The sequence below is a fragment of the Geotrypetes seraphini genome, chromosome 3 (genome assembly GCF_902459505.1).
Source record: "Geotrypetes seraphini chromosome 3, aGeoSer1.1, whole genome shotgun sequence".
Taxonomy (NCBI): Eukaryota; Metazoa; Chordata; class Amphibia; order Gymnophiona; family Dermophiidae; genus Geotrypetes; species Geotrypetes seraphini.
The window spans coordinates 226,785,326-226,811,373 of NC_047086.1; the positions used below are offsets into that span (position 1 = coordinate 226,785,326).

Below are 26,048 nucleotides of genomic sequence, written 5' to 3' on the forward strand. Positions count from 1 at the left end.
CTAGTGTGGCCATCTTGGATTTTATCAATCTTTTTTTTCTGCCTCATAACCCCTTGATTTTGCAAAAAATCCTCAGGCTCTGATCAGATGAATTCATGTGTGGATTGTGCCGGACTGCCAACGGAAAGTGTCCACGTACTGCTTGCCGTGACACACGCAGGAAGGGGGCGGGATCCCTAGCTTCGCCTCCTCTGGGTCTTCTAGGGCTGGGGAACTGATGTGGGTCTGGGAATTGGGCAAAAAATCCTGCCCAGTACCATTTTTTGGTGTACAGTCGGTAGGATACACTGAGATCTGTCAACAATTTACACAGCTGATAAATAAAGCTGCTAATAGAGCTGATTCCTGGGTCACTTCCTTTTGGCTCGACAGCTTACCTCCCATCAGAACTTCCTGCTTTCTCCCACTCAAAAAAGATTCGAACTAAGCCAAGACCGACCTGCAAATCCCACATTCCCTCAATCTTTTCAACAATATCAGATGGTCCACAGTGTCAAATGCTGCCGAGATGTCAAGAAACATAACCAAGAATTGTTTCCCCTCATCCAAACCCACCCTCAGTTCGTCATTCATCAAACATGGACACCAACAGGGTTTCTGTACTATGATATTTTCTAAACACATATTGATGATCTTGCAAAAACTGATCCAGTTGGAAATAGACCACCTGTTCCATTATCTTAGCCACCACTAAAGACGCTATTGGGCAGAAATTACTTAAATTTGTGAGCGGGTTAAGAAATAAATTGGGGGTAAATGGACAATACTCAGACTGGAAGAATTGTCACCAGTGGGGTGCCGCGGGGCTTGGTGCTTGGACCCGTGCTCTTCAACATATTCATAAACAATCTGGAAATGGGTACGATGAGTGAGGTGATTAAATTTGCAGACGATACGAAGTTATTCTGAATAGTGAAGACGCAGGGAGAGTGTGAAGATCTGCAACGCGACATAACCACGCTCGAGAAATGGGCAGTGACATGGCAAATGAGGTTCAACGTGGATAAGTGTAAGGTAATGCATGTCGGTATCAAAAATCCCATACAAGATGTCCGGGGCGGTACTTGGAGAGACCCCCCAGGAAAGAGAGTACTGATCGACAAGTCAATGAAACCGTCTGCATAATGTGCGGCGGCGGCAAAAAGGGCAAACCGAATGCTAGGAATGATTAAGAAGGGGATCACAAACAGATCAGAGAAGGTTATCATGCTGCTGTACCGGGCCATGGTGTGCCCTCACCTGGAATACTGCGTCCAGCACTGGTCGCTATACATGAAGAAGAACACGGTACTACTCGAAGAGCAACTAAAATGGTTAAGGGGTTGGAGGAGTTGCCATACAGAGAGAGATTAGAGAAGCTGGGCCTATTTTCCCTTGAAAAGAGGAGACTGAGAGGGGACATGACTGAAACATTCAAGATAATGAAGGGAATAGACTTAGTAGATAAAGACAGGTTGTTCATTCTCTCCAAGGAAGAGAGAACGAGAGGGGCACTCTCTAAAGTTAAAAGGGGATAGATTCCGTACAAACGCAAGGAAGTTCTTCTTCACCCAGAGAGTGGTAGAGAACTGGAATGCTTTTCCGGAGTCTGTTATAAGGGAAAACACTCTCTAGGGATTCAAGCCAAGGTTGGACAAGTTCCTGCTGAACCAGAACAAATGCAGGTAGGGCTAGTCTCTGTTAGGGCACAGGTCTTTGACTTGGGAGCTGCCGCGGGAGCGGACTGCTGGGCGTGATGGACCACTGGTCTGACCCAGCAGCGGCAATTCTTATGTTCTTATGTTCCTACATTTTTATCTTTCATCAGCGGTTTAATCGTTGAAATTTTCAGTGAATTTGGAATTTCACCCTTCTCCAGAATTACATTAATAACTCTCAAGAGTACAGGGACCACCTTTCCTGCCAAATTCTTCAAATCCTCTATCGGACAACTATCTCCTGAGGATTGCGTTGGTCTACAAAAGAACTCGATGCAACCCTTATCTTCTTCTTCCACTCACTGAAACTCATTCCATTCCTCTCCTTCATCAGCCACCCAGTTCAACAATCGCTCCTCTCCTACCTTTGGTAGAGTGTTCGCGATGAGCACAATTTTCATAGTGAAGAAACTGTTAAATTCCTCTGCAGAAAATGTACAGGGGGGCAGCCCATTTAACCCATCACCACTCAAATTCCTCACAACTTGAAAAAGCTCCTGTGGCTTATTCATAACCCTCTGCTTATAATACTACTTTTTTCCTGGCTGGACTAACACCTCGAAATCATGGGCTGATGATCGAAATAATGCCTCCTTCTCAGATGTCCTCCTTTTTCTCCACCTACGCTCTAACTTCCGTAACTCCCTATACCATGACCTGATATCATCTGTCATCCATTTATGTTTCTTCTCACCGTCCCTCACCACCTTATTTTGTACCGAAGCCACCACATCTAAGGCACTCAACAGGGTGGATTGCCACCCCAATACAGCCTCTTCCGCACTCTCAAACTTTATTGTCTTTAATCGTGGTTCCCATTCGCCCCACAATCTCACGTTATCATATGGTGGTCTTACCTGTCTCACTACCTTCACCCACGTCCCCGCCTTGGACATCTTTTTCATCTGCAACTCAACCAGTAATCCAAAAATGTGAGAAATATAAACTCTTGTGTCAAGAAAAGTAGGCTGGGAGTATAATTGGAAGACAGTAGAAAGAAAGCAGATGTGGCTGCATAATATTTTAGGGCCAAAGAAAAATGTCATTGCGTATCTCTTGTTTCTGAACTTTTTGTTCTCTCCCTCCCCAGGTGTCACTGCGAGACCTACGCACATTTAAAGCAGAACAAGAATTTGATGCATACTCAGGGAGCCTGTCGGATTTTGATGTGCATGGGAATCTGTTGGTAACCTGCGGCTTCTCCAGCCGCATGAATGGCCTGGCCTGTGACCGCTTCCTAAAGGTTTATGACTTGCGCACAATGCGGGCCATCACCCCTCTGCAAGTGCATGTCCACCCCCTGTTTGTTCGCTTTATCCCTACTTACACCTCCCGGCTCGCCATCATCTCTCAGTCAGGTGGGTTTGTGTAATTTCTCCCTTTAACATCCTGACCAAATGGGGCAAATGGTATTGTGAGAATAATTACAGTGGTGCTTTTCTGGTCTATACATCTGTATTCCAGTCCTAGCATCCCAACTGATTTGGCCAAGCAGTTAAGTGAAGATGAAATGTGAAGTGTTGAGCACTTTATCAGAAAGCAAAAGGCAACAAAGTAGGATTGAACCAAAGAATTTCCAGCAGCAGGGATAAAAAAACCTCTTTCAATGAAGCACTTATTTTTAAAAAGACCTGACAAAGAGTTTTTGTTGTTTTGAGTCCTTGATGCTGCTGAAAGGGTATATCCAGTTGCTTTCATAGTCTGGATGCTGTTACAACTGCATTTTCCACACTTGTTACACATTTGACAGAATATTGTTGACCCCTAACACAGCCTGTGTTGAGTCTTTTTAAAGATTAGTGCTTCATTAAACAAGTTTTTTTATCCCTGGCTACTGGAGATTCTTTGTTTTTTGTTTTTTTTTTAATTCTTTATTCATTTTAAAACTGACAAACAAGTGATTAATATTAAAACATTACATTACTAATAAAATATACAGCACTTGACATTCTTATACATATAATCCATTAAAGTAGAAATTATAACCCTTTCCCTACTGGAGATTCTTTGGTCCACCTCTACTTTGTTGTCTTTTAGATTTTGTTTGTGTAGAGTTGTGATGCCCTTCCTTTGGGTTTTATTGAGCACATTATCAGACCATCTTTCAGATACCTGAAAAGCCCATTTTTCCTTTGAAAACTGGACTGGCCACAGAAACAGGATCCACCTCTCCCCACATGTGCAAATGTACCCATGAGAAAGTGCATGCAAGGCTCGTAAAACTAAATTCCTCTGCATTGTCTCCTTTTCTAACCATGCCCCTTTTTGGCTGTTGGCAAAGTACTACATTGTGACCAATATTTGGGCATTTTTACTTGTATTAAGGGGGAGAAGGCAGATTTCAACTGATTTTGAAAATTGTCAACCTTCATTCTCAGAAGAAGATATGTAAATCAATCTTTGTTTGATCTTGAGCTTTGTTCCTGGATGTTTTCTGAGCCTATCTGAACTGCCAGGGAGCTTAGATTTATAGATAATGCAGGTTATGAAATTTTAAATAAGAGCTGCCTACAGGAGTATTAGGAATCCTTGGGGGTCTTTGTAGAAGTGGTAGTGTGTTCCTCATGTACTTTTGCCATGAAATTGCTGGAACCTAGGTAGATTGCAAACATCCAATACACCAATAGAGGAGAGAGTGCTTCAGTAAGGCTGGCTAGGGGGTAAGCTGAAAGTTTAATCTCGTATTTCTGATCCGAGAATAATTTGTGTCCTTGCAGGGCAATGTCAGTTCTGCGAGCCCACAGGCCTTGCCAATCCCGCAGACATCTTTCATCTGAACACAGTGGGGCAACTGGTGATGACTTTTGATGTCTCAGCCAGCAAGCAGGCACTTGTGTTTGGGGATTCGGAGGGTTGTGTGCACCTGTGGGCAGACTCGCCTGAGGTCAACTTCAATGCCTTCTCCCGTGAGACTGAGTTTGCTCTTCCCTGCATGGTGGAGAATCTGCCACATTTGGACTGGAACCAAGACCTCATGCCCCCATCCCTTATCCCCACACCGCTCATCAGTGAGGCCCTCCTCTCAGACTGGCCTGCTGCCAACTGTACACCTGCACCCAGGTACACACTGAGACACAGCAACGCCCGAAATGGAAGCTCTCTTACTCCCTGCTTTGCTTTCATTCTGTATTTTATTTTATAGGCGTGCCCCACCTGTGGATCCTGAGATCCTACGCACCATGAAGAAAGTAGGGTTCATCGGGTATGCACCCAACCCAAGAACTAAGCTCCGAAACCAGGTGTGTGCTGGTGGGGGTACTTCTGGATTCTTGATTAATGTTTCATTAGCACTGATCAAGTTGTTACATTGTTTACTGACAGGTCCCTTATCGGCTTAAGGAAATGGAGAACGAGTTTGATAGTTTCAGCCAAGTGCCGGAGTCCCCACTTGGAAGGGAGGAGGAGCCACATCTCTACATGGTGGCCAAGAAATATCGAAAGGTGAGGGCTAATGTATGTCTGCAGTTAAACATTAATAGTTTTCTTTCAGTTCCTTGACCTATAGCATATATATTTTTGTGGACCTGTGTAAGCAGTCCTGCTGCTCAGTACTTTTTAAGTGTGGGGGGTTCTTGAGGCTCAGGACTGGCCATAAGGATATACAGCAGGAAAATTGTGAGTACAGTACAAACTCTATCATTGTTTTACAGTTGAATTCGGCAAAGAGAAGAGGGAATCAAAGTACTGTACTGTACAGGGGCCTCGTAAATTGTGATAGCAGAGTACACTTTATTAAATGACCTGACACAGGCTGTGTTTCAGCAAACCGTGCCTGCATCAGGGATCCATGCAAAATTAATCAGATGATCAATTGACTAGATTGTGTGAATTCTCAAAAAACACAAATTTATGTGAGCTCTGCTGGAAGTGTTCTTTTCCACAATCTGGTCAATTGATCCTCTGATTAAATTTGTATGGACCTCTGATGCTGGAATACAGCCCGTGTCAGGCCATTTAATAATGTGAACTTTGCTATCCCAATCTATGAAACCCCTGGTGCTGTTTTTAGTGTACTGTTGAATTTGCCATTTTCCCAATTATTCTGATGGTCCAGTGATAATTACACGGAGTTATTAATAGGGATTTTGATGGATGGTGAAGATAGCCTGTAAGATATATTGGGCCCAGTATTTAAAATGATTTCACACTCTTGCCCAGTTAACTTGTGCTGAGTGCCACAGGAGTGGATATTCAGTGACACTTATCCAAGCAATGCCATGGAAAATCCCATCTGACTACCATGGCACTGAAGTGCCATTATGGTCCTGAAAGTTATGCAGGTACTGGCAGTATTCATTGCTGATGTCCATATAACTAACCAGGCAAATAGGGCCATTTAAACAGCAGTCCTAACTATGCTCTGTTAGCTATGTGGGTACTGCACCAAATATGGCCATACTTGATAACTTCTGGGTGTCACCTCTAAACTGAATATTCAGGCCTGTTTCCTGGTCATGACCCAACATTGAGTATCCAAATCTAAATTGGCAGTGATGGACAGAACCCCCCCCCCCAAAAAAAAAAAAAAAAAATACACTAACCCCCCACCAGAACAACCAACCCTCCACATTGCCAGCTGAATATTGACTTATCTATTCCTAAAACAAGCAGTGGGTTTCTAAGGTGATTGCAGTGCACTGTCTCCAGCAGCCAAGAAGTACTGCTCAAAGATACAAACTGTACAGTACTAACAAAAGGTTGTTTTCTTCAGGTCACAATAAAATACTCCAAACTGGGGCTGGAAGCCTTTGACTTTAAGCATTACAACAAGACTCTGTTTGCTGGATTAGAACCTCACATTCCCAATGCCTACTGCAATTGCATGATACAGGTGAGGGGCACAGGGTTACTCTTTCCTCTTTTCAACATTTACTTCAACTGTAAGATAAGGTGAGAGGCACAGAGATTACTGTCACTATATTTCCATTCCCATTGAAACTGCAGGATATGGGTTAGAGGCACAGAGTTCCTGTCACATCCCAACTTGCCCTTAGTATTTACTGTAACTTTATGGTTTAATGGTTTAATGCAGATGATGGTAAAAAAGGATCAAGCATCTCATCCGTTTGCTCAGTGATCCTTTTCTGCTTCTTAAGACTGTTTCTCAGCCATAGAACCTGTAAACTTATCATTCTGTACATAGAAGAGCTTTTGTTGTCTTCCTTTTTAGTACTTTATTCTGTAGGGAAGTGTTTATATTAGTTCACACCCAGTACCCCTCCTTACCCATAGTAAATCACAAAATCCTTTCTACAAATCTGGCAGCTATGTGGATGTACCTGGTAGATGCTCTACATACATTATCAGACTGCTGATTCTGTTTTTATCCCAGGACAAGCAGGCAGCATATTCTTGACTGATGGGTGACGGCACCGACGGAGCCCCGGTACGGACAATTTTAGAGTGATTGCACTCTAAGAACTTTAGAAAGTTCTAGCTAGGCCGCACCGCGCGTGCGCGAGTGCCTTCCCGCCCGACAGAGGCGCGCGGTCCCCAGTTTTCTTAATTCCGCGGAGCTAAGAAGACGCGTGTTTCCAACGGCTGTTGGAAGTTTTTTCCTTAACTGTTCACTTGCCTTCCCGCTCGCGCGTATTTTTCTCTTTCTTGTTCTTTTACCGTTTGTAAAAAAAAAAAAAAAAAAATTGTTTTATTTTTTTCACTTTTTCTTGACTACCCCGGCGGGGCCTGTTGGCACCATCGAAGCCTCCGGCTTCGATTTTGCTACAGCGGTTTTTCCCTTCATGCCCCCGTCACCGGGTTTCAAAAAGTGTCAGCGGTGTGCGCGCCCTATATCTCTCTCCGACCCGCACAAGTGGTGCCTTCAGTGTCTGGGTCCGGACCATAGGGCTGACACCTGCACCCGCTGTAGTTCTTTACAAAAAAGAACTTTAAAAAAACCGACAAATTCAACAACGAATTCTGTTCGGCACCGACATGGAAGTTGCACCAGTATCGACATCGGCAACTTCCTCCAAATCGACACCGACTGTCTCGGCACCGACAGATACATCGCCGACGTCGGTCCCTGTAGGTAAGCCGGCTAAGAAGCCTTCCCCTACTGTCCTAGGGCCACCAGTCGAGCATGCAGTGAGCCAAGTCCTGCAGACTGAGCGCCGGCCCCGTAAACGCTCCGCTCCCATTGAAGTCACTGCCTCGTCATCGGCATCGACTTCACCCGAGCGTCGAGCGGCACCGAAGGTACCGAGCAAGAAAAGACCGGTACCGGTGCAATCGGGACCTACGTTGGATGAGCGCATTGCCTCTATCCTCCAGGTCCAGCTTAAACAGCAACTACAACATTTGCTCCCGGCTCTGTTGACACCGAATCCTCCAGTGTCGGTACCCAGTGAGCCTTCGGTGCCGACCGTCGATCAACCCCTTTTATTGACATCGACTTTGTCGGCACCGCACAAATCCATGTCCATGCCTATTCTTTCAGCGGAGCCGAAACGACATTCTGCTCCGGACACTTCTGAACCGGTACCGTTCTCTGAGCCCCGTACCGTTCTACACTCTCCTGGTACCGTCTCCAACCGTTCGGGGAAATCGGTACGCAAGACTAAACATGTTGGCACCTCGACTCCACTTTCTCAGGGCCGTCTCCAATCGGTACGGGACCCTGACTTGTGGGATGACTCGGATGATCACCTCGGTACCGAGGAAGATTATTCATCTGAAGAGGAGGATGTATCGGTGCAAGACCCTGCTACTAAGCCAGAGCACTCCTCATTTACCAAATTTTTAAGGGAAATGTCAGACACCCTTTCAATTCCTTTGGAGTCTGATTCTAAAAAGTCCAAGGCATTCTTAGATGCCTTGGACTTTGATCATCCTCCTAAGGAGTTCTTAAAGTTGCCCCTCCATGATATCTTGAGGGAAACTTTCTATAAGAACTTGGAAACTCCCTTAACCATCCCGGGAGCCCCAAGAAAATTGGAATCTCTTTATAAAGTCATTCCAATTCCAGGGTTCGATAAGCAACAACTTCCCCATGAATCCTTGTTGGTGGAATCAACCCTGAAGAAGTCTGTAGGTGCCAGTGTTTACGCCTCTGTTCCTCCTGGCAGAGAAGGAAAGGCCATGGATAAATTTGGAAAGCGCCTTTACCAAAACGCCATGCTGGCCAACCGTTCAGGTAATTACGCATTCCACTTCTCGTTTTACCTGAAGCATCTCATTCAACAGGTGACCTCTTTTCAAAAGTACATTCCGGACCGTAAACTTCCTGCTTTCCAGCAATGTACTTCTAGTCTTTTGCAACTAAGGAAGTTTATGGTCCGTTCCATTTATGATACTTTTGAACTGACGTCACGGGCCACTGCTATTTCTGTAGCAATGAGAAGGTTGGCATGGCTACGGGTCTCGGAACTGGATGTAAACCATCAAGACCGACTAGCCAATGCGCCTTGTCTTGGGGATGAGCTGTTTGGGGAGTCCATGGATACCGCCACACAAAAGCTCTCCGCGCATGAGACTAGGTGGGACTCCTTGTTGAAAAACAAGAAGAAGCCTCCTCCTCCTCGTCCATTCAGGCAACAACCTTCTTATCAAAGAAGGTTTTCTGCTCGCCCAGCTCAGACTCATCCTCCTCAACCTCGCAGGCAGCGTCAACAGCAGCAACAGGCTCGTCAACAACAACAGCCTGCTGTAAAACCGGCTGTTCAACCTAAGTCTACACAGCCCTTTTGACTCTCTTCTCGAGAACATTGCCAGTCTTCCTCCCTCATGCCTTCAAACTCAGCCCATAGGAGGTCGACTCCAGGTTTTTCTGTCTCGATGGGAAGCAATTACCTCCGACCAGTGGGTACTTGCTATCATCGCTCACGGATATGCCCTGAACTTTCAGACTCCTCCACCGTTAAGTCTACCAAAAGAGTCTGCTTCCAACAAGGCTCAGTCCCTCCTTCTCGGTCAGGAGGTTCAATCCCTCCTCCTTCTCAATGCCATCGAACCAGTTCCTCTAGACCAGCAAGGCCTGGGATTTTATTCCCGGTACTTTCTTGTCCCCAAAAAAACCGGAGATCTCAGACCAATATTAGATCTCAGAGACCTCAACAAATGTCTGGTCAAGGAGAAGTTCAAGATGTTATCTCTTGCCACCCTATACCCTCTTCTCTCTCAGGAAGACTGGCTATGTTCCCTCGATCTCAAGGAGGCGTATACTCACATTCCAATTCATCTGATGTCCAGACAATACCTTCGCTTTCTTGTCAACCAACATCATTACCAATACAAGGTGCTACCCTTCGGCTTAGCCTCCTCTCCCAGGGTATTCACCAAATGTCTGATTGTGGTCGCAGCTTATCTCCGCTCCCACAATTTTCAAGTCTTCCCTTATCTGGACGACTGGCTCATCAAGGCTCCTTCTCCTCAGTCCGTTCACATAGCCACCAATCAGACCATTTCCTTCCTTCGACTGTTGGGGTTCGAGATCAATCTACCCAAGTCACACCTCATTCCAACTCAGCGACTTCAATTCATTGGAGCCATTCTGGATACTGTTCAAATGAGGGCGTTTCTTCCTCCAAACCGCCTTCACACCATCCTTCATCTCTGTCAGCAGGTTTTCCAGAGAACTTCCATCTCAGCAAATCAAATGATGGTACTTTTGGGGCACATGGCATCCACAGTGCATGTCACCCCCTTTGCACGTCTCCACCTGCGCACTCCTCAATGGACCCTAGCGACTCAGTGGTCACAAGCGACGGATCCTTGTTCACAACACATATCTGTGACCTCGTCTCTTCGACAGTCGCTTCTTTGGTGGTTGAACTCATCAAATCTATCCAGAGGTCTACTGTTCCATCTACCTCCTCATCAACTAGTCATCACCACGGATTCCTCCCCCTATGCATGTGGAGCTCACTTGAACGAGTTCCAAACTCAGGGGTTTTGGACCACCCAGGAAAAGAAGCACCACATCAATTTCCTGGAACTCAGAGCGATATTTTACGCCCTCAAAGCTTTCCAACATCTCCTCTTTCCTCAGGTTCTTCTCATTTGCACAGACAACCAAGTTGCAATGTATTACCTCAACAAACAAGGAGGGACGGGATCCCGTCCTTTATGTCAGGAAGCTCAAAGGATTTGGACATGGGCGACTGCTCGTCACCTATTCCTGAAAGCAGTCTACATACAAGGGGAGCAGAATTGCTTAGCAGACAATCTCAGCAGAATTCTTCAACCTCACGAATGGACTCTCGACCCCTCGACTCTCCAGTCCATTTTCTCCCAATGGGGCACTCCTCAGGTGGATCTCTTTGCAGCTCCCCACAACCATCAGCTGCCCCGGTTTTGCTCCAGACTTTACTCTCCTCACCGTCTGGAACCCGATGCATTTCTTCTGGATTGGACCAATCTCTTCCTTTATGCATTCCCTCCTCTTCCGCTCATGCTGCGCACCTTATTCAAGCTCAAGAGGGAACAAGCCACCATGATCCTCATCGCTCCACGGTGGCCCAGACAGCATTGGTTTTCCCTTCTACTTCAACTCAGTTCCAGGGAACCCATACCTCTTCCTCTGTTTCCTTCACTACTTACACAGAATCAGCAAACGCTTCTTCATCCCAACTTACAGTCTCTGCACCTGACAGCTTGGTATCTCTCGGGCTGACTGCACCTCATGCTCTCCTTTCTCAGCCTGTCCGTTCTATTATTGATGCCTCCAGGAAACCGTCTACTCTTCAGTGTTACCAGCAGAAGTGGTCTCGGTTTTCTTCCTGGTGCCTGTTACATCACCATAATCCCATATCTACAGCAGTGGGATTGGTATTGGACTATCTTTTGTCCTTATCTGACTCTGGTCTTAAATCCTCTTCGATAAGGGTCCACCTTAGTGCCATTGCAGCTTTTCATGAGCCGATCCATGGAAAACCCCTCTCAGCTCATCCCTTAGTTTCAAGGTTCATGAAAGGCCTTTTCAATGTAAAACCACCTCTTAAGGCCCCTCCTGTTGTATGGGATCTTAATGTGGTTCTTTCTGCGTTAATGAAGCCTCCTTTCGAGCCTTTGGCCACAACGCATTTTAAATTTCTAACTTGGAAAGTGGTCTTTCTGATAGCTCTCACTTCTGCCAGGAGGGTCAGTGAGCTCCATGCACTGGTGGCTGATCCACCTTTCACTGTTTTTCACCATGATAAGGTTGTCCTTCGTACACATCCTAAATTCCTTCCTAAGGTTGTGTCTGAGTTTCACCTTAATCAATCCATCGTTCTACCTGTTTTTTTCCCAAAGCCTCATTCTAATCCAGGTGAACAGGCTTTGCATTCCTTGGATTGTAAACGTGCTCTGGCTTACTATCTTGATCGCACCAAACCTCACAGATCATCTCCTCAACTGTTTTTGTCCTTTGATCCTAACAAGCTGGGTCATCCTGTATCTAAACGCACTCTGTCCAATTGGCTTGCTGCTTGCGTTTCTTTTTGTTATGCTCAGTCGGGCCTGACACTGGAGGGTTCTGTCACGGGCCACAAAATTAGAGCTATGGCAGCATCTGTAGCTTTCCTCCGTTCCACTCCTATTGAGGAAATCTGCAAGGCTGCTACTTGGTCCTCAGTTCATACTTTTACATCTCATTATTGTCTGGATTCATTCTCCAGACGGGATGGACACTTCGGCCAATCTGTTTTGCAAAATTTATTTTCATAATGGCCAACCTTCCCTCCATCCCTCTTTTTGTTAGCTTGGAGGTCACCCATCAGTCAAGAATATGCTGCCTGCTTGTCCTGGGATAAAGCACAGTTACTTACCGTAACAGGTGTTATCCAGGGACAGCAGGCAGATATTCTTGCGTCCCTCCCACCTCCCCGGGTTGGCTTCTTAGCTGGCTTATCCTAACTGGGGACCGCGCGCCTCTGTCGGGCGGGAAGGCACTCGCGCACGCGCGGTGCGGCCTAGCTAGAACTTTCTAAAGTTCTTAGAGTGCAATCACTCTAAAATTGTCCGTACCGGGGCTCCGTCGGTGCCGTCACCCATCAGTCAAGAATATCTGCCTGCTGTCCCTGGATAACACCTGTTACGGTAAGTAACTGTGCTTTCCTGATCTACTGTATCTTCTGTTTAAACTAATGACACTGAGATACAGTAGATGGTAAACTGCAGGAGGAATTAAGGGAGGGAAGAGCCATATTACCAGTAATTGGAAAAATTACAGTAGACTAAATTATACCTTCTGGTGGAATTCGTTATGCCACATTTACAAAATGGAAAGAGTAATTGCCATACAAAAAGGGAGTTATAATAATTTTAAAAAGATTTGGGGGCCATTGACAAGTTATTGCAATGATTAGACACCATTATTCATTGAAGGTACACTTGCACATAGGGGAGAGGGGAGAAAATATAAAGTTATATTAAGGTTTGATCAATTGATAATATTTATATTAAATTTTTGATTGAAATGTTTGTGGGAGGGGAGGGTATAAATGTGTTTTTAAGAAAATGTTAAAAGAAATACAAGAGATGTTTACAGGGTTTTAATGATGTAATATTGTGTTCTTGATGTTAGATGGAAAAATGAATAAAGAATTTGAAAAAAAAACCACCAAAAACTCACAGGGATGGGGAAATTGAGTTCCTGCGAGGAAGGAGAAAAATTTGTCCCTGTGTCATTCTCTACTAAATAGTTCTGCCTGCCTCTTGGGTCCTGCGTGTGGAATGGGGAGCATTTCTGAAAATGCTACCCTGGAGGATCTGAATTTCTGCTTTCTACTTAAGAGCTTAAATTTCCTATGTCATTGATACCTACATGTACCAATAGAGCTGTCTCCTCCTGGCATGATGCGTGAGGTCTGCTACCTTCGCACCAGGCAGGAAAGTGACCAGGAATCCTCATGCCACCCAGCTATCTAAATGCCTACTGATTGAATACAGTAGCTATACTAACCCTTCCCATCTGGGCAGAAGCCCCTGGAGACACATCCTCAGTGCGAGAGGATATTGCATTCCCTGGTTGGCAGGTCCTGGCTACAGGATTATTTTCTACTTCACCAGGGTGATGCTCTCCTTTTAGGAGACCTCCCTCTTCCAAGGCAGCACAGGGACTGTCAGACTGGAGGTGGGACTTCTCTACAACGTCCCTGTAAGTCTCCTGTATATCTCTGTCTCCCTCAGCTATTCCAAGTCTGCTACTCTAGCCTTAAGGGATTTTGCTCCTAGAAAAGAGACTTCCTTTGGAGCTTCCAATAATTGATGCAGGGGTCTCTGAACCACTCCCCTCCCTTTATGTCCCTCAGGCTCTGGACTGTTTTTTTTTATGTTTAAATCATTTTTATTAAGTCTACAAAGAGCAGTACAAAATACAACAGAAAACAGAGTTATAAACATTATTCAACTCCAATCCCCACCCACCACCCACCCCACCCGGGCAGCAACAGCGGCAAGTAATTCAAAATAAATAACATTTAAATAAAGCATAGAGTAGACTCATTAAATTTTCCAAATTTGGTTTTGAACATAAGGAGTAAGTGTTAAACTAAAAGGATGCCAACATTGATAGAACAACCGTCCAGCTTTGGTTGACATGTCCACAATATCCTGGCGTTCCAGTAACATTTGTTGTAACATTAATGCTCTCCACTGGGGGATAGATGGGGCCTGTGGCGAGAGCCACTGTAACAAAATACATTTACGTCCCAGCAACACAGTTTTCCTAAGGAAGGCTGTACAACCTGGTCTAGATGGATGAAAACGAATCTGTAAAGTGAAGAAGAAACTTGGATGTAACCTCCAAGAACAGCTCCAAAGCCGTGCCAGGCTCTGGACTGGTTTAGTAAAAACACTAAGGAGGGAGAAACTAGGCCTTAACTGCTAATTTTCTTTCTCTTACACCCACCAGTCCAGTCCAGCTATTCTCCCTTACTCAGACATTTTGTTGTTCAGTTTACACATTGATCTTCTTTCTCAGAGTTCATCTTCTTTTCTAGTGTCTCATTTTTACCCAGGGCTATCCCTCTGTTAAAAAAGGAAATTGAATGAAGATTACTGTTATTTGTAGCAGAGTGCCATTGCTTTATCAAAATATTGAAGTGCTAGAACTGCCCACTGTCCATGAGGGGCAGGATATACTTCTATGTTTCTCTGTCTCCACCTGTTGGTTGATGGATACAGAACACTTGCAGATTCTGGACTGTTCTGGTAGGACTAAAAGAGATAAAATAAGCAGGTGAGACCTATTGTCTCATGTGTAGAAGTTTGTGTAAATGGTTTCATAGCTTCAGCAGAAGAACACACAGGAGAATATATAGCCAAGGGCACAAATATTTAAGATCCCATCTATTTTGTCCATAAACCCACTTGTCCTGGTTGTGTTTGTCCCTTCCAGGTGCTGTATCTGCTGGAGCCAGTCCGCTGCCTAGTACAGAACCACCTATGCCAGAAGGAATTTTGCTTGGGCTGCGAACTAGGCTTCCTCTTTCACATGCTTGACCTGTCCAGAGGAGATCCTTGTCAGGTAAGACGAGGGAACAGAGCATGAAGAGCATATTTCAGGGGTGCAGAAGAGGTGAAGGAATGATAAAACTATAAAGATCCTTTCAGTGATCACTAGCAATTATTTCATCCCTATACTTCAGTAATTGGCTTAAAGATAAGGCTTAAAACAAGGAAGCATTTCAGGTTTTTCACTTTAAAAATAAACTTTTACAAAATAAAACAAGTAAATAAAATTCTATTAATTTTGCAAGGTGTGCTAAGGTTTCATTTTTAACTATAAGAGTAGCTAGGTATGAAATGGTGGTGTCTTTCAGCTGTGGAGAAGCTGGTGCATTAATAACAGCCAAAAAACCAGATATGTAATTTGCTTAACGTTGGAATAATACAGAGGTTTCAGGATGCTGCCAGAAGGAAGACAGATCTTCAAAATAATGAAAAAAGAGCAACGGAGCAAATGATCCTGCAACTGTATTACAGTCAAGGGCCAGCACACTTTTAATGCATCCTTGTTCCTGGACTCATGCCTCCCCAGGCCAGTAACTTCTTGCGTGCGTTTCGTACCATCCCGGAAGCCTCGGCCTTGGGACTAATCCTAGCAGATTCAGATGAGGCGACAGGGAAGGTTAACCTGGGCCGACTGATCCAGAGTTGGAACTGCTTCATTCTGACACAGCTGCATCAGGAGACGCAAGAGCAAGAGGGACCACAGGCATATCGAGGAGTTGCAGGCAGTGGCAAGTAAGTGCCTGGGGTAAGTGATGGGAACTGCCTTTTAGATAATGACATGGGGCAAATTTTTCCCCATTTCCGCAAGAACTCAAATTTCCCTGCCCCATCCCCATGAGTTTTGTTGCTGCCCCTGCCCCATTCTTTTAAGCTCTACCTTCAATCATTTGTATCAGGAAGGTAGAGCTTAAAAGAATGGGGCAGGGGCAGCAACAAAACTCATATAGCGATACAAAATGGAAATTATAATAATTTTATTAAAATTTGGGAGCCATTAACGTCTTTTTGTCATGATTAAATGCCATTTTTCTATTAGCTATACACCATATAGTATTGGGAGGGGGGAGGGATACAAATATAGGTTTCTTATTATGAATGAAGGGCTTTGAGGGAGGGTCGGGAGAGGGTTACATTTGTATGTTTAGATTATAATAAGATATACAAGTGCTCTGATTAATTGTGTTTATTATGATTGTTGTACACTTGACGAAAGTTTTTAAAATGAATAAAGAATTATTAAAAAAAAAATAAAAAATAAGCTCTACCTTTACTGCATAAGGCTCAAACACTTATGATTTTAAAGTGTTTGAGGCTTGTGCAGATGAGGACAGAGCTTGCAGGAATGGGGCAGGGACAAGAAAAGAACTCACTGGGACGGGAAAATGAGTTCTCTCGGGGACAGGGAAAATTTGTCCCTGTGTCATTCTCTGATGCATTTCTCAGAAAGGAAGAATGCCAAGAAGTATGAGGGAGGGCTGATGCAACTCCAGGTGTCTGATGTTCCTCATTTTTGTTTTCAACTGCAGTTCTTTTGGCTCCTCTGGAGACTCGGTGATAGGGCAGCTTTTCGGCTGTGAGGTGGAAAACTGTAGCATGTGCCGTTGTGGGAAGGAGACCGTAAGAGTGTCCTCCACTCTGCTTTTCACCTTGAATTTTCCTGAATGTCACAGCAATGGTGAGTGAGTTTTCTCATTGGAGACCATGGGAAGAATCCCTTCTTTTGTCAGGGGCTGGGTGAAAGCCCTCTTTAACTGAAGTTACTGTACTCTAGCACTCTGAGTAAGATATATCAACAGGATACTGCTGGACAAGCTCCTGTGTTAGCTAGGCCTATAAAAACAGGCAAATATGTAGAACAGTGAAGAAACAGAGCAGACCAGTGTAGTAAAACTGAACATGAGAATAGTCGCCACAAGATCGTAGTGTAAGCGATAGTTGGTTCCAGCATTCTGCTAATTGATATTGGATGGATAAAGTAATTTGCCGGGTAGACTTTGCATGTTGGGAATTTTAAGTGGAAAAGATTTCTAGTGGAATATCTGTTGGAGGCGTCCTGGATTAGGATGGCCAACTCTGTTAGGTAGTTGGGGGCGTTGCCTGTTAGGATCTTAAAGGCAGTGATCCCTAAATTAAACTTGATCTTTGCGGTTATGGGCAGCCAGTGTAGTTTCATATAGTCTGTATATGAGTCTTCTGCATTTTGAACTAGTTGTAGATGCAATAGCAACGTTTTAGAACAAAGAACTAGTATTACATTAAAATAGTCTAATCGAGAAAGGATTAGGGATTGCACTAAGATTTGGAAAGCCTCTGTTTCAAAGTATTTTCTGATGGATCTTGGCTTCAGAAAACTTTTAACAGCATTTCTATATATCAAGACAGTAGCCAACCCTGAAGTAACTGAAATGGTAACTGTAAAAGCACATTTTGAGACGGTCTAATGCAACTCCTGGGACATAACAATAAGCCAACAATGATCTACTTGAATTTGTAACTATGACCAAACTGTACTGATCTACCTGTACTAATGAATGTCCATGTCCATTGCATCTTCCTGGGAACTGATCCCACCTTAAACTGAATAAATAAAGTTGGACAACACAATACCACACATCTTGAGGCTCCCGTCTCCACAAAGACGGAAACTGGCTATTTCTCATGGATAGTCTGGATTTGCTTCAACAGTTATGAGGCCCCATACATGTGGGTGGACATATTTTAGATCTTATTTTTTCTCCTAGTGCTTTTGCTCAGTTCCAAAGAGGTTCCATGATCTGATCATAAATTGTGACTTCTACTAGAGAATGACATAGTGACACTAGGATGAAAAAAAACTTGGTCACTGCGGGTTCAGGAATAAGGCCATTTCTATATTGCTTGATAGACTGGTATAGTTCCTTTATGGATGGGTATTATACCTCACTGCTACCAGCAGGTGGAGACTGAGATCAAACTTGTATATCAGTATAGCATCCCCTCTACTAATCCAGTTTTCCTCAGTTTCCGGTAGCAGGTGGTAGGCTAATTTCACTCCCCAAAAAGGGAATTATAAAAAAATTAAAGAGTGGAGATGATGCGGTATACAAACCTAAGGATTAGATTAGATTAGATATGGGGGGCCATTGACAAATTATTGTAATGAATAGATACCATTTTTTCATTTTAAGTATAGTACACATGAGGAGATGAGGGGGGAATTCTGAATTTTATTAAATGTTTACATTAATAAAAATAATATTTTGTAGGATATATTTGATTACATATGTTATGGGAGGGATGGGGTTACATTTTATGTATTGTTGTTAATTATTACAGAAATTCAAGTGATGTATTTAATTTCAATTGTCAATTTATTGATACACTTGTAAGATGTAAAAATGAATAAAGATTTAAAAAAATAATAATTTCGGCTCCCCTCTTAGCACTGTTGGATTTTTGTGTTTGTACTCCTGGTTCCCCTTTTGTGCAGGATAGAACTTGGGCAGGTCCTGTTTGGGATCCATCCGACCTCAGGTGTGTTAAACCCGGTGGGTCTCATGCTGAGTCCCTCCCCCCACCTTCTTCCACCTCCCTATATTTTTGTAGAGGTGCCTCATCAGGCGGCCTGGTCCCCTGGTTGGTCAGCCCTCCAGCTTTGAGAGCCGTGGAGTCTGTTCTGATTTGGGGGGGGGGGGGAAATCCTGAGGTGTGCCGGTCTACAGGGCTCATTTCCCTGTAAAACTGCCTGTTTATTTGTGTTTTTCTCAAGTAACTGGCACTTTTTTCTTTCAGTTAGGCGTTTGAATAAAGAATTTCAAAACAAAAAAAAAGTTAGGGCGTTTTCCGGCACAATGAGCACTTTTAAAGGGAAAAAGTACTCATTGTGATCCATACGCGAGGTACTCGCGGCCGGCCTAACTATGCGTTGTGCAGGCCGGAGCAGTGGGACAACTTCGTTGGCAGCGGATGCCGGAGGCCATGGCACCCCACTGATGGTGCCTTGCGAGTTGGCTTCTGATCGCGGGGAAGCCCATGCTTCTCCTGATGCCCACACGGAGGGTTCCCCAGCTGCCGACAGTCAGGGAGAAAGGATTCCTTTACCGCCAGTCCAGCTGGGGATTCATGGACCCAGAGGAGCGTAAATTGGAGTCCCTTACAGAGTTGAGGTGACAGCTCTGTCGATTCAGGCAGCGATGTGTGGTGGTCTAGTGGCTCTGGCGTGTTTTCGTTAGGCCCAGCATGTCCTTGGCAGTAAAGAGGTAAATTGGAACTTGCTAAAGCAAGAAGTTGCCAAAATTGAATTGGGTGCTTCTTATCTCTCGGATGCCATGTATAACCTCTTGTGAGCTTCTGCCAAGTCTTTGGCCTTTGGAGTGGCAGCACGCTGTACCTTGTGACTTCGTGCTTGGTCGGCAGATTCGTCATCCATAGCTAAATTGACAAAGTTCCCTTTTAAAAGTTCTTTCTTGTTTGTTGAGGACCTGGACAGATTGGTTCAGACTCTCACTGATTCCAAAGTGCCTCATTTGCCTGAGGATAGGCCTAGACCACTGGTTCGAGGTGGCGCTGCTTGTGGGCATGATTTCCGCTGCTTCCACTCTGGTAGAGAGGGGCTGCCTCTTTTCCATTTTCTGGGCTCTCTAGAGGCAGGTTCTTCCAGCGCATGCAGTCCTTTTGTGGGGCTCGCTGGAGTGCAAGTAGCTCTCCCGCCAGGTCCCCTGCCACCCGTCCTGCCCAATGACTCCTTGCCGGCACTTGTTTTGGTTCCGGTGGGTGCATGGCTGAGAGACTTTTATCCAAAGTGGGCAGACATCACGTCCGATCAGTGGGTTTTGGAAGTGATCTGGGGCGACTATGCTCTGAAGTTCGCCCGGTCCTTGCCAGACCGTTTTCTTGCTTCTCCCTTGCAGGTGGCGTGGAAGCAGCAGACCTTTCATCAGACCCTTCAAAGACTGGGATTTCCGTGCGGTAGTTCCAGTCCCCTGCAGGAGTGGGGCACAGATTGGTACTTGATTTACATTGTGCCAAAGAAAGAAGGGACCTTTCGACCCATCCTGGATTTGAAGGGGGTCAACAGGGCTCTTCACATGCCTTCCTTCCGCATGGAAACTCTGCGGTCGGTGATTCTGGCGGTTCAGCCGGGGAGTTTCTGACCTCTCTAGATCTGACCGAGGCCTACTTGCGCATTCCTATTCGGACCTCCCATCATTGCTTCCTGCGCTTTGCGATCTTGGGGCAACATTATCAGTTCGGTGCTCTTCCCTTTGGTCTAGCCACGGCTCCAAGGACGTTCACCAAGGTGAGGGTGGTTGTTGTGGTGGCGTTGCAAAAAGAGGGCATTCTTGTTCATCCCTACCTGGACGACTGGTTGATTCGAGCGAAGTCGTTCCAGGAGAGCACTCAGGTCACAGCTGGGATGGGTAGTCAACCTTGCCAAGAGCCGGTTGTCTTCATCTCAGTGCCTGGAATATCTAGGGATCCTGTTTGACACCTCCTTGGGGAATGTTTTCCTTCTGGAGGACCGGGTAAGCAAATTGCAATCTTAGATTCGCCTGCTTATAGTGTCCTTGGGCGCAGGATTTCCTCCTAGTCTTGGGGTCGATGGCGGCCTCCCTCGTTGTAGTGAGGTGTTCGCGGGCCCACAGGCATCCTCTTCAGTATGCTCTTCTTCGGAGGTGGTCGCCTCAGAGGCACAGTCTGGATCACCCTGTTCCGCTTCAGGGCTTTGCTCGGGGCAGTCTTCGTTAGTGGCTCCAGACCCCCCATCTTGGACAAGGGGCGAGTCAGGACGAGCCGCAGTGGACGGTGCTGCTCACAGATGCCAGTCTTCTCACTTGGGGAGCTCAGTGTCTAGGTCATTCAGCTCAGGGCACCTGGAGGAGGCTTCTTGGTCGATCAATGTCTTGGAGACCAGAGCCATCCATCTGGCATTGCTAACCTTCCAGTCCTTTCTGATGGGCAAGTCAGTCAGGGTTCTGTCAGACCATGCCAAGACGGTGGCCTATGTCAATCATCAGTGGGGCACCAGGAGCACTTTGGTGGCACAGGAGGTGACTGTGTTTATGGTCTGGGCGGAGTCGCACCTTCAAGAAATATCAGCATCCCACATAGCCGGAGTGGAGAATGTTCAAGTGGACTTCTAAGTCATCACGTACTAGATCCCGCAGAGGGCTGTCTCAGCTCAGTGGCTTTTCAGTTGATAGTGCAAGCTTGGGGTCATCCCCTCATGGACCTGATGGCCACTAGTGTCAACGCCAAAACACCCCGCTTTCTTAGTCGTCGCAGAGACGGTCAGGCCAAGGGCCTGGATGCTCTAGTTCAGCCATGGCCAACGGAGGGACTGTTGTATGTGTTCCCTCTGTGGCCATTAGTGGGCAGAGTTCTTCTCTGCAAAATTCACCATCTGGGCATCATGGTTCTGGTGGCTCCGGATTGGCCTTGACGACCGTGGTGCGCGGATCTGGTGAGGCGTCTGGTGGCGGATCCTCTGCCTCTCTTGCATGACCTTCTGATCAGGGTCCCATTCCAATGTTCGATTCGGGTCCCTGTTGTCTTACGGCTTGGCTCTTGAAAGGAGTCGCCTAGGTAAGAAGGGGTATTCAGATAAAGTGATCTCAACTCTCTTGGGGTTCTGGAGGCTTTCCACCTCTCAGGCTTATGTGAGGGTTTGACGTCTCTTTGAGGAGTGGTGTGATGCGCGTGGAGTGGTCTCTTTTCACGCTTCCCTGCCTAGCATCTTAAAGTTCTTGCAGAATGGCCTGGAGAGGGGACTGGCTTGGTCTTCTCTCCGGGTTTAGCTTGCGGCCTTGTCAGCCTTTCGGGGGTTAGTGAAAGGTCAGCATTTGACTGCTATTTCTGATGTGATTCGCTTCTTGCGGGCAGCCAAGTTCCTCAGGCCTCCCGTGTGACCCTCTGTTCCATCTTGGGATCTGAATCTGGTTCTGTCAGTTTTAGTGCGCCCTCCTTTTGAACCGTTGGGCGACTGCTCTTTGAAGGACCTTACTCTTAAAGCGGTCTTCTTGGTGGCCATTTTATCATCAATCTTCTTTTACCCCAGTTTACATAATTTAATACTCAGAACATATTTTAATTTATTGAATCAGCATAAGACTTAAACCTACTATCTATCTTTTGGGGAATGTATTATATTACCTTTAAAATAAATCTTTTAACTAAATCAATTTTTTAAATTAAATCAATTTATTTTAATAATGAGAATCCATTGCAAACCCATATGTAGCACTAAGCATATTTAGAACCATTTAGAATCTATTTCTTATGTTACAATTAATATTTGAAGCATAAATAGATAAATAAACCTAAATTAACTTCTACCAATATAATACCGTCCTTTAAAAATTCACCTTTATGGAACTATTAGCACCTTCCCCCTTCTAAATTCTAAAATTGAATTATTTGTATTTAACTAAAGTATAGATAAACCCAAAAGTAATATAAAATCTTATTATTGGCATGTTGTGCAAACACTTGGCATAATTTGTCATTTCCCTCTTGTCTTCGTTGCTCCTTCTGTAGTTCCAACTTGCGTTCCTTGATGATTTTTTGTAGGTTTCTCCAGGTTTCTTCCAATGCCTCCATTATTAACCAAGTGGATTTGAAGCCACTCTATAACTTTTGATCTGGCGGTCCAGCTCTGTCAGCTGGTTGAAATCTGCCTGAGCAGAACTGAGTAAGTTGCGAAAGGCATCATGTGCTTCACGAAGTACTTTAATCTCTTCCAATGAATTACAGCGAGCTGGGTCAGTCAGATCTTCTTCTGCATTCTCAAACCCACTGTTAAATGCTGATGCCTCTTTGGCAAATGCTAGGAATAAATCCTCAACCTTTCTGGAGTGCTCCTGGGCTTCTATCAGTCTCTTTTTCCTGGTAGTGGAATTGGCCAACAGCTGATTCCAGCGTTTCATCAGGGTGGCATGGCGGGCCTCAATGGCCTTGGACTCTACATGATTAGCTGCCAGAAGCTGGCCTTTCAGTGCAATGATAGCCCGAAGTCAAAATCTTTTGATTCCAGTATTGAAGTTCTGTTGTTTGTTGACTTTCTTCAGCTTCTGACTCCTCTCTGTAGATTTCTGCATCAGGAACTGCCTTTGGTCTGCCAGAGCTGCCAGGCGCACCTTTACTGCATTCTCACTGCTTGTACAGGCAGTGCGATCCATAAGTGAGTTCCCCATGTCAATGACTCCAGGGATACAGCATTGGCTTAAAGCTCAGCCTCAAAATTATATAAGCAATCTTAAAATTATATTTTTCCAAGGCAACATTCCGATGTTGAACAGTGTTCCTTCCGTTCCAGATAAAGTATACAAGAGTGAAAGCAGCACAACATACAAATCTCCAAACTATATGATGGGATGACAGATTCGTTCTTCAACTGTCCTCTTGACCTAATCCTCAACGGGCTAGGGGGACCTGCAAAGGAGGTGGTAGTACTAGCGCCACTAGGAAACAGCGATCACAACATGATCCAGTGCAAGCTAGAAATAGGAACATCAAAGGTGAAAAAAACCACAACGACAGCACTCAATTTCAGAAAAGGGAATTACGAGGCCATGAGGAAAAAGGTGGGAAAAAAGCTCAGCAACAGCTCAGGGAAGATGGAGACCGTTGAGGAAGCCTGGGCCCTACTCAAGGGCACGGTGCACGAAGCACAAAACCTGTACGTCCCCAGGTTTAGGAAAGGGTGCAAAAAGAATCGAACCAAAAACCCGGCGTGGATAACAGATGCAGTGAAAAAGGCGATAAGTGACAAGAAAACATCATTCAGAAAATGGAAAAAGGACCAAACAAAGGACAACCAGAAGGAGCACAAAAGGCACCAAAAAGACTGTCACAGAGTGGTTAGGAAAGCAAAAAGAGAATATGAGGAGAGACTGGCGGGGGAAGCAAGAAACTTCAAACCATTCTTCAGGTATGTGAAGGGGAAACAACCAGCCAGGGAGCAAGTGGGACCATTAGACCAGTGTTTTTCAACCTTTTTTGGGCAAAGGCACACTTGTTTCATGAAAAAAATCACGAGGCACACCACCATTAGAAAATGTTAAAAAATTTAACTCTGTGCCTATATTGACTATATATAAAGTAATTCTCTTGAATAGGAATCAAATAAACACAAAGAAAGTATTTTATAATGCTGCCACCGCCAACAACACCGTTGGCGGCGGTGGCACTCAAGTGGCTAAAGAGCCGCAGTTTGCCGGCCTAGGGACAACACTGGAGGGTGGCCAGCTGTGCACCCCCTTGGGACGTTAACCCGGGGTGGGGCAGACCGCCCCCCCACCCTGGTATGCCACTATCTATACCTCACTCCCTCCCTATGACCAAAAATTCTCCTTTCTTCTATTCCCTGTGTACACAACCATCTCTTTCCCTCCCTTCCTCTCTCCAAAGTCCATGCCTTCTGTGTCCAAACACTCATTCCCTCCCTTCCTCTCTCCCAAGTCCATTTCTTCTGTGTCCAAAAACGCATTCCCTCCCCCACCTCAGCATCTCTTTCCCTCCCTTCCTCTCTCCCAAGTCCATTTCTTCTGTGTCCAAAAACGCATTCCCTCCCCCACCTCAGCATCTCTTTCCCTCCCTTCCTCTCTCCCAAGTCCATTTCTTCTGTGTCCAAAAACGCATTCCCTCCCCCACCTCAGCATCTCTTTCCCTCCCTTCCTCTCTCCCAAGTCCATTTCTTCTGTGTCCAAAAACGCATTCCCTCCTCCACCTCAGCATCTCTTTCCCTCCCTTCCTCTCTCCCAAGTCCATGCCTTCTGTGTCCAAAAACCCATTCCCTCCCCCACCTCAGCATCTCTTTCCCTCCCTTCTCTCTCCCAAGTTCATGCCTTGTGTCCAAAACGCACTCCCTCCCCCCTTTTGTGTTCCGTGTTTGCCTCCCAGCCCATCTTTGCAACTTTCTCAGCAAAACGAAGCTCAAGCCGCAAGGCTTGTCTTCTGCTTCCTGCCTGCCCTGCCGCGCACAAATAGCCGAACGGAAGTATTCTCCGACGTCAGCGCTGACGTCGGAGGGCAGGCTTTGCTTAAGCCCTCCCTCCGACGTCAGCGCTGACATCGGGGAACGCTTGCGATCGGCTATATGTTAGCTGCAGGGCAGGCAGGAACAGAAGACGAGCCTCGCGGCTCGAGATGTATTGAACTCCGCGGGTCCCCCGTCCAGCTCTCTCCTGTCCACGTGGGGCGGACCGCCCCTCTCCCTAGACTGGTGGTACTGCCCTGATGGCGGCCCTGACCGTACGGCACACCAGGCAACATCTCGCGGCACACAGGAAGGGAGTGATAAAGGAGGAAAAAGAGATAGCTGACAGGTTAAACAAGTTCTTCTCGTCAGTCTTCATGAGAGAGGACACATCCAATATCCCAGAACCCGAGGAGATCACAAACGAAGACCATGACGAAAAACTGGTCCAACTAGAGGTAAGCAAAGAGGATGTCCTCAGACAGATAGACAGACTGAAGAGCGACAAATCACCAGGCCCGGACGGCATCCACCCAAGGGAATTAAAAGAACGGAGAAACGAAATAGCGGAAACACTTCGCCAAATATGTAACCTATCCTTAAAAACTGGGGAGATCCCAGAGGACTGGAAAATAGCAAATGTCACGCCCATCTTTAAGAAGGGATCAAGGGGTGACCCGGGAAACTACAGGCCAGTGAGCTTGACCTCGGTTCCGGGAAAGATGATGGAAGCACTGGTTAAGGACACAATCTGTGAACACATAGAAAACAATGGACAAGGGGGGGAAGTGACGTCATCCCAGCGCATGGCTGCCTGAATCGGGAGCTCCGTAGGGGCCGGTGAGAAAAAGTGCTTTTTCAGCTTCTAGCGCTAAAACGCGCTGATTATTAAGATCGCGGTTCGCGAGTGAAGCCATGGCGACGCGGAAGAAACTTGATAAATTTAAATATTTCGGCGA

General features: G+C 45.6%; 1 protein-coding gene across 2 annotated transcripts in view; it reads left to right on the forward strand.

The window, feature by feature from the left end:
• PAN2 (poly(A) specific ribonuclease subunit PAN2) overlaps positions 1-26,048 on the forward strand; it is a 178,720-nt gene that overhangs the window by 51,823 nt on the left and 100,849 nt on the right. For both annotated transcript variants that reach the window (XM_033939582.1, XM_033939581.1), the window contains exons 7-14: positions 2,788-3,055; positions 4,415-4,757; positions 4,840-4,936; positions 5,019-5,138; positions 6,409-6,528; positions 15,019-15,147; positions 15,661-15,866; positions 16,661-16,809. In XM_033939582.1, coding sequence (XP_033795473.1) covers positions 2,788-3,055; positions 4,415-4,757; positions 4,840-4,936; positions 5,019-5,138; positions 6,409-6,528; positions 15,019-15,147; positions 15,661-15,866; positions 16,661-16,809 — 1,432 coding nt within the window. The remainder of the gene's footprint in view (positions 1-2,787; positions 3,056-4,414; positions 4,758-4,839; positions 4,937-5,018; positions 5,139-6,408; positions 6,529-15,018; positions 15,148-15,660; positions 15,867-16,660; positions 16,810-26,048) is intronic.